Here is a 9540-nt window from a genome sequence, read left to right on the forward strand (position 1 = left end):
ATCGATATTCTAGTGAAGAAATGCATAGTTTCAAGAATCTATGGGGAAAATATATGCTTCTATGCGGATTTTTAGCGTTTTCGACGTGATTTTGTCGTCACTAAACCCGGAAGTGTGGACCGCGGCGTGGCGAAATTTTTAGCGTATTTTACCCTGCGTTTTACCAATCAAAAAAAAAAAAAAACAACTCCCGCGAACCCTGTAACATTTTAGATCGCAGCAATTAAGTATGTGATCAAATTATTTGTGGATGTGCTGGCATTTCATCGGGAAAAGCGGCCTTATGCGGCCGTGCCGTGTACACCAAGAATAGCTGATGCTAACAGCAGTACTTGTGTTTCGCTTGCCAAAAATGATATACTATACTACTGTACAATAATCAGGTCCGGTTCAGGTCCGGACCTGGACCTGATCCTCTGAACCTGATCCGGACCTGGACCTGAATTTTCTGAACCGGTACCCACCCCTACTCAAGCCCCCTTTGCACTGGGCTACAATTGGGGTGTAAATATCTAATACCAGCTTGGAAAAGAAGAAACAGTATTAGCCAGGCCTTCAAATACCATTGAGATATCAATCCAGGATTGAGGTGTTCAAAAGTTACATGTAGTTGGGTTTTTACAATCTTTGCAAAGAGAGATGCATTGAGGCTGCAAAAACTAGCCTACAAGGTTTTAGAGACTGGTGTGATGCAAACATGTCAATCACCTGTCATTGACCCTGTATTTAGTTCAGATACCAAAAGTCATCTCCTTGATAGCTACTGAGCTAATCTGTAACAGCAACCCTGTTTGCTGCATGCCCAGGGCAAGGTTTATGCTAATGCCTTGTAAGGTGAAGGACACAATGTCACAGTGAAGTTGTTTGTCACAAAAACATTCTGACATTAGAAAGTGTTGAGGCCAGACTTCAAGGTAAAGCTCTGGCAAAAAGATGGAGTTGTTGATAAGACTCTCTAAGAATCTCCCATCTTAGGCTGAGACTGAGAGGATTGTAACTCACTCTTCATACTAAGCTCCTTCTAGTTATATTTTATGTCCACTGCCGATACTTACATTCAGGCTCAGAGTAGATTTATTTTAAGTGTCTTACAAACTTAAATATATTGGCTTATGGAAGTAAATGATTCCTTGATGAAGGTTGAAAATCCAGGTAAAACATGTAATACAAAAATATTGCTAAATCAAGCAACTAGATAAAATTGTCTGATGTAGAGTCAGATGTTTCAGATAGCATCCCCAGTCTCTCACCAGTCACTTGAAAGATTGTAGATGCTGTCTGTAACATCTGACTCTTTAAAGGATTTATTTTCTATTGCGGAAGTGAATTATGTCTGTTTTATATAAGCTAACCCCTTTGTTGAAGACAGGAATGGAATGGTCCTGGTTATTCTGATCCTATTCAAGGTTTTGTCAGCTGTTTCTGAGAGGTGTGAGAACTGAATGGTTGTTATTCACTGGTTGTTATTGATGTGATAGCAAAAGCAGGCAGGGGGCCATTATTGGGATAATTGAAAGTATTGTCAGTTAAGATGGAAGATTCAGTGTTGATAGACCTAATCCAATTATCATCAATGTTCAAAGACATTATCCCATTAAAATTGAATAATAGCCCAATACTCATTATTACCCGCCCTTTCTCACTTCATAAAACTACAGATGTGTATTGACAGGGGTTTGATATCTTCAATAATCTTGTGGTTCTTCTTTTTCCTCCAGGTGTAGTAGGTTCCTACTGTTGCTAATTCACAGTTTTCCCCAAAGATGCCTCATACTCAAAAGATCTAATACTGGTTATCGAATGGTACAGTAAGGTCATCCAAGTTGTATGATTTTTGTGAGCTCTGTTGGCATGTAGGTACTTACCAGAAGTGTAATATTAAGTGGATTACAGTGTAGGTTAGAAATCAGTATGTAAAGTCAGGAATTCTGGTGGTAGAAAAGTCATGAGTCTGTTCTGGTTAGGAGATGAACACCATGGAAGATATTACTACAGGATGTCTAGCTGTAGCCTTCTTTAGCTGATAACCGGAGTGTTTGAGTGATGTCCAAAAAATTGAGATGACAGAAAAGAAATTCAGGCTGGCTAGATTGAGTGTATATAATGTAATGTTGAACAGGTAGTGCATTAGGTGATGTACATCCTCGATCAGGCCTTTCATTTTGATCCATTGCCAACATGAAACAGCCCACCCCAAAATCAATACATGGACATGACTCAGGCATCTCAAGCACTGCATGTCCCAAAACAACTAAATTGCCAGGGTAGCATTGGGATCATACTACTTCTGGGAAGGAGCGAGGATGTTCTTTGAAGAGAACAGTGCTGATGTAATTAAAACAAAATTTTGTTTTGCTTCTGTTAATATGGTCCCCTAATTTCAATAGAATATTTTAACTATGTCTGTTATCTACAGTAATCTGGAATAGAGAACCTGCATACATAACTCATAGTCATTCATCAGATTACGTTCAGCTGATATGTACTTGTATGTATGTTTTACAACTGAGAATGTTGTATGTATCCCGAGTACTTGGCACAGAGGGGCAGTGAGAATGGAGAATATGTGTGTTCAGATTTGTGGGTTAAGCCTTGTCAGGCCTCACACAACAAAGCAGCATTTACTGTGGAATGTAGGACTTTCTAAGAAACTGACAGGCTTCACAGTCAAGGCCATAAGTCATAGTTGTATTATTATAGTTATATATAGTTATATATATATATATACATCTATAAATGTATATCTATATACATGTTGTGTGACTGATTCCAAAAAAATGTCAACAAGCATTTAATGGATTGCACAATAATTTCTGACACCTAGGAGACTCCCTGAAGGAATTTGGCCAATAAAAATCATATTAGGAAGGCAGTTGGCCAGACAATTACTTTTTCCTGATTATATCAAGACCATCAGATCAGCAGCTCGAAAGTAAAAGTAAATTGTGATTTATGTATTTTAGGACTCTTGTACTTAAGAGTTAAAGGGGTGGTCGTCAACTTTTCAAAAGAATAAATTTCAATTAAGTTGAATTTAATGGGATTTAAGACCAAAACAACAAAAGACTGAATTTAAAACTATGTATTGAGTGATATGCTATTGTGAAATTCTCCTAATCCTTCCCATAAGTTTCTAAATAAGATAACCATGACCTGTACACATGATATCCAAGAGCATGTACACCACAAGTTCAATGCCAAGGAGAGGTATGTCAGGGTTGTCATGGACTGAAAAGTCACTAGTTATTCTAACAGATGCTGTTTTTTTGAGTCAGCAACTTTCTGCTGCGTGCATGTTGTGCAAGTATTTCTCAAGGATACTGTGTCCCCAAAGTGACATGAAAATAAGGACTCATATACAGAGGCTCATCCTATGTTCGTCCTATTGCCTTTGACCACATTTAGTCGTAGTTAGAGTATGAATTAGGGTGTGTGGGTTTTCTCACAGCTCGATCCATGGCATCTTAAAAAAAAGGGGGGGAAATGTTTATTCTTTTGGCCAGGATTTTAGTTCATCAGTCCATCTTATACTAGGATATATAATTCCATGCCCTGACTTCCTAATGTGCCCTGACAAAACGCAGCTGGCCCTTTATTTTTATGCTGGTTTCCAGATTATAATATTATATCTAGTTTTTACTTTCCTCTTGTTCCCCTTTGTTTATCATAATGACAACCAAATGACTAAATTATTTTGGCCTGAGGGCATTTGGTTTGTTTTGAAGCTCAGACTGTCAGGGGTCTGTCTTGTGGTGCTAATCGAGATGACAAGCGTGAAACCACAAATGGCCTGCAGCACTTGGTTCCCTGCTGTTTTTGCTGACTAATCTGGTCCTAGGAAGGGTTGTTCCATTCTAGCTGTTGATCAGGGGTGTGTAAGTAGTACTGTAATTTTGGATATTTTTAATGAAACATTTCTAGGCATTTTATAAGGCTTTCTGATTTGTCAGCTTTTCTTTGGTAATATTAGCCTAACCCAAAGAAAAGCTGACAAAATGGAAAGCCTGAGAAGACATCTAAAATGTCCAAAACAGGTTTATAAGCCAAACCTCTGCTTGGATTGTACATGTATGTAAGGAGGAAAGTGTTTTTCATCAGTATAAAGGTGTGAGATATTTCTAATTCAGCAGAGTTGGTAGATGTTATACTTACAGCAAGGATGGTGGACCGCCTTGGTTATAGATACATTTGTAGGAACCTTTGATAAGTCTGAAAAGGTTGATGTAGAGGAGATTGTCCAGTGCCATTCAAATATTACTTGTCATATTTACTGGCAGTGGCATGTACATCTCTGATTTGCTGAAGGGGTAGGTATAGCTGGATTGGTATTGCTTTGGGTCTGGCATCAAGGCTAACAGAAGTGGGGTGAGGTATTACTTCACTTGTTTTCGACCAGGGTCTCCCCTTTTGTCAACAGCAGCAGCTGCGACCCAGGGCATGTCTGGGCTGACTCAAGTTAATCATTACTGGCTAGGCCAATCCAAAAAAGTAGAAAAACATCAGTGCTTGTTGAGAAACATCATCGATTGTGACAAAAATGCTTGCAAAATATTAACTTAGTGGAACCAACTGAACCTGTTACTGTCGATTTGTGGAATTTTGTTTCCTGATTTCTGCAGCTATGTTTTTCCTCGCTTTCATGTGGCACTGGCAGGCCAGTCTGGACAGCTTGCCTTCTATAGCAGGACTTTTTGCTGCTTTAAATGCCATTCCCTAATGCTCTTGTGTTTGGAAAATACTATAAAGCAGCCTGTCTGCTATATAAAGCAGAAGTTGCTACAAGCTGGTGTAGGAAGGCATTTGTCACGCAGAGGTTAAGCTTGTCTTGGACATTTTTTTAGGTGTTTTAAAATGTTTGGCTTTTTTTTCAGTATACCCAAAGAAAAGCTGACAAAATAGTAAGCCCACAAAACGCCTAAAAAACTACCAAAACAAGCGGCCTAACATCTGCTTGGAGAGTATGTGAGGCAGGGTTGGTTGGTGTGAAACTGTGTCAGCTGGGACTTGTTTGCCAAGTCAATCCTGTGGCACCAGACTTGTTTTTGTGCCCAGTGGAGTCCCCCAGTCAGCAAATCTGTCAAACAAAAGGGTGTGGAGTCAGGAAAGGTTCAGGGAAGGGTCACTATGATATACTCACTGAAAAATGAGACTGTCTAAACCTACATGATACAATAAACGCTAGTTAAAATACAGTTGTTGTTTCCTTTCTTCCTATAAGTTTTAAGATATAATATATGATAAGATTGTTATTGAATAGGAGGCTTATCTTGTTGACTGTAATCAGTGATCCATAAATGTCCCAACTACAAAGAATACAATGGTTGTATACGTAGTTGGAAAATTGGAATTTACGTAATCAAATCTTACCTGATCTAATCTAATCTTGGTATTGTTATCTTTATTAGTTATATGATAATCATGAAGTTCTTTTAATTTTATATTGTTGTTGGAATGAGGGAGAACAGAAAAGATTTTATTGGATCACCTCATTACTACCATCTGTTATAATGATCCTCAGTATATTCTAAATAAGATGTAAATATTATCAGTTAAGTAAATGTTGCTTAAGTTCACACCTTTTTCTCAGACTTTTAAGGTGTAGCAAGTGGGCACAAAGCAGAGAACAGGGAAAAAACTGACTGACTGTATTGGTCAAAAGGTATCAGTTTGGTCCTGACTGGCCTTGTTTTTATTATGTTTTTGTAGTTATGCTTTTTATAAAAATCCGAGAACCAACAAATTGAATTGGTATGGCCTGCAGCGGAACACTGCTACACAGTGGCTTTTGCGCATGCCAACCCACTGCTCAACGACCGCCTAGCAACCAGCACGGCCTGTTGCTATTTATAGAGGAGGCAGCTTAACCATGATTCATTGCGACATTGATCCTGCAGCCTGCTCAATTCCCAGTAGGCGGGGAGGGGGGTTGTTTATCAGGGTTGAACTTCTCAGGCTGCCACTGAGGTGCTGTGTGCAGGTGGCTCAGGGCTGTGTATGCAATTACCTGTAAGATTTATGTACAGGTCTGTACCTGACCTGAAAATATACAAACTACAAAGTAAATCATAAAATTCTACTCACTAAACAACTAAATTTAGGATTTTATAGCCTATCATCACATTCAGGTGAAGTCGTTGGTTTCAGTATCTTTTTTAATACATTAAGTTAAAGCAATGTATTTTCCTTTTTTTTGCATTGTGAGAGATGTCACATCTGAAAATTTAGATCACATCATTTAGCAGAAAGCATTTACAAATACACTAGAAATTACATGACATAAGAGTATTTTATCAGAAATGGAAGTTCAGAAAGATACAGCCTTAATTGTTTTGTTTTTGTAGCAATGTTGACCTTAGGGGATACTACCCAGCTGTGAAAGGCAATTACTTTACAGGGTTCAAAAGTTCATCAGTTTCATCCAATTTCAACTCAGCTTCTGACAGAATAGAATAGAATATAACCGTATTGGTATTTCATTACTGATAAAATTTATATCACAGCCTTCTTGTCACTGCAGTAAGAGGTCTAGTAACGCTTGTCAAAACCATGGATTCATCTGTTGTACAGTCCTGAACTACATTTTAACTATGGCTCGAGTTACACTATGAAATGTGTTTTTCAGAGACTGTTCCATTATAGTTTTGACCATTGACCATTACCATTATGTATGGCCATACCACTTCATCTTTTGATTCTTTACTGTGTTTAGCAGGTTTTCGTATAGACCTGCAGGTATGTTTTGCTAGACTCTGTTCCATACCTGACCATTTGCCTTTTTGATGACCAATAAGCCTGACATGTTCTGTTGTGTGTTTTTCAGGGTTCTGGCTGATTTGGATCCTGATCATCGTGCTGTGCTGCTGCTGTATCTACCAGCGGTACAAGGTGCGCCGACGACAGGAGCGGCAGAGACGACAGCGAGAAATCAACCTGCTTATCGCCCAGCAGGCCTCCCTCCTTCATGCACCTCCTCTTAACCTCGGTGAGCCATCGTTTTGTCCTTTGCTGTTTTTGATAGGGTTGTGGTAGGATGTAGCACACACACTCTTTTTGGGATGATAAGGCCTCTGACGAGAGCTTGTGACCTTACACCTCTTACTCTTGAAAGAGTACCATTCCTATTTCCAAGGATTCTCTGTCACTATTTAAATCAGTCACTACAGCCTCCAACATCATGGTACCAGATAGTTCTTAGTCTGACAATAATAGGTACATGGCCACATTTTGAATTTAGTCAGATTTGTTTAAGGAAAAAGAGCACACTGATGCACCCTAGTGAGCAGATTTTGTATTGCAGTGGCTAGTCAGTCCTGTCTGGATCAGTTTTTCTATAACGCCCTCTATTGGTTATGTTCAATACTGCAGGTTCCAAGAGCAGATTATAAGTTGATGTCTACTTGTACACTTGTACAAAATAAATCAAGTAACTGGATAATTTCAAAGTCTAACACTTCAGAGAAGTTATCCAGGATTTTTTGTGTTTTGTAATGTCCTAGCTGTATATTTAACCTTCATACTCATACTTACATACCTGTTCCTCTGTTTCATCCCTGATGTAGATGCGATCCTGAAGCTGCCGTCGTACCAGGAGGCGATCACACAGCAGATCGACACCAGCCCCCCTCCCCGCTACACCCCCACCCTGCACAGAGCCGACCGACCACAGCTACCTGTCTCCCAAATCAGACCAGCTCAGGTCACTGTCACCATAGAGGGGGGCAACACGCAACACGTCACAACTAGTCTTCACACTGGGTAAGGAGGAGCAATTGTTTGTTCTCTTTTGATGAGATTCACATATCCTGTCACTCAGAGAAATTAAGACTTCTTGTAAGGGGAGGACCAGTCATTGAGTTGTGCAGCAGAGCCCACCATGCATACCCTCAGTGTTTTACTGATTTCTCAATTATATGCATTTTAAAATGAATAATAACTCCCAGGCAGTCAGCATCGCTTACTCTGTTCTCTTGTGTTGTTCCTGTAGAGGGCCTTTGCCACTATCACCTGTGTCAGGTTCCCCGGATGCCAGAACACCAGCGTCGATCTTCTCTGAGTGCAGAACCCCGTCTATCCTGGACAGTTCGCCCTCCTCGTGTATCGTGGACACTGTCGAGGAGAAGGCTGGCATCCCGGATGACACCCCTCTCCTCGGGGCCTGCGGCGACACGCCCGACGCTCCACCAGTCTGTGCAGACAATCAGGTAGAGACTTGTGCAATAACCGTGTCAGCAGGAAATAACAGTGGTACAACACCAGGAATTGTGGCAGCTACGTGTCCAATGTCTACAACCTCGACTCAAGACCGCGGGGATGTCGTTGACACGTCCCAGGAATCTATGCAGTCTACAACAGCGAGCGACGGAAATACCTCCGCTAAAACCGTGGCAGACAGTTGTAACAGACCAGCAGGAGGAAGATGATGATGATGTGATATAAATTTTTGGACTGTTCAAAGTCAGATAAATGATGATATTTTACCCTTCCTGTCCTACATTCCAAAAACTGTTTTGCCTGGATTCACTAAAGCATATCAGTTATCTATTTAAAGGTTTGCACTTGTGGAAAACATCGAATAGATCCCTGTAGACTGGACTAGGCTGTAATGATATTGCCCGGGGGTGGGGGGAACAGTAGACTCTACCAAAGCGTAGTGATTTGATGGGTGTTTTCTAGGAGTGGTATGCTATGGAGCAGGTCTCTTAAGTTAACTGAAAGAAAGAAAAACCTCCTTTTCTGTTTGCCTTTAATATTTTTTACAGGTGATATGGCAGCTCTTTTTAACCTCCCTACTGAAGTAGGTTAAATGCTAATTTGCATTGCATGCAGGGTTTGGCAACAGGGGAGGTTAACACAGTTCGGATTGAAATGCAGTGAAACCACTGGATTCGGAATTTAGGTTTCTGATACAGTTAGCTAATTTGATTATTAACTGTTTTATTCACATATGAAATAAGGCAGACCTTTACAGCCTATTCAGATGATATATCACAATCTATCTTCTGTTCTACATTGAACTTGTATCATAAAGTGCCACCGAAGTCAACATTTCAACTTGATACTCCTGTATACAGGCTCCGTGGATATTATTTTGTATAGTTTTGGTAACAAAAATCTGAACTGATCTAACAAAAGGAGTGGATAACAAATGTTGACTTGCTGGAAGTGAAAATCAAAGGTATGTTTTCTATGAATGACTAGAATATTTTGAATAGATGATCTTCGGAACTGGAGAAAATAAGTTGGAAGAATCGGCTTCCTAAGAGATGTATTATAGTAGACACTGATTTCTATGGAATCCTGTGATAGACTTCACTGTAGTATAATATATTGTAACTACATGTAAGTATAACAGGAAAGAACTTAACGCTTTCTTATGGAAGGATATGCAGGCCTTTTTTTTAGGCAAGTTACTCATTATTGGCTTCATGTGGTACATGGTCAAAATATTACCATACAATGCTTCTTCTAATAGGCTATTGACTTTCTAGAAGGTCTAAAGAGCAATATAGCAGAAGTTCAAGTTCAGTTGATGAACTTGCA

At 39.7% G+C, this 9540-nt stretch overlaps 1 protein-coding gene across 2 annotated transcripts in view; it reads left to right on the forward strand.

Annotated features, from left to right (window-relative positions):
* LOC109478576 (WW domain-binding protein 1-like) overlaps positions 1-9534 on the forward strand; it is a 12900-nt gene extending 3366 nt beyond the window's left edge. For both annotated transcript variants that reach the window (XM_019780231.1, XM_019780232.1), the window contains 3 exons: positions 6821-6982; positions 7560-7755; positions 7985-9534. In XM_019780231.1, the coding sequence (XP_019635790.1) occupies positions 6821-6982; positions 7560-7755; positions 7985-8420 (794 nt within the window). In that variant the 3' untranslated portion in view covers positions 8421-9534. The remainder of the gene's footprint in view (positions 1-6820; positions 6983-7559; positions 7756-7984) is intronic.
* The last annotated feature ends 6 nt before the right edge of the window (positions 9535-9540 follow it).

The sequence above is a fragment of the Branchiostoma belcheri genome, unplaced genomic scaffold, assembly GCF_001625305.1.
Source record: "Branchiostoma belcheri isolate BF01 breed outbred unplaced genomic scaffold, Haploidv18h27 scaffold44, whole genome shotgun sequence".
NCBI classification, from domain to species: Eukaryota; Metazoa; Chordata; class Leptocardii; order Amphioxiformes; family Branchiostomatidae; genus Branchiostoma; species Branchiostoma belcheri.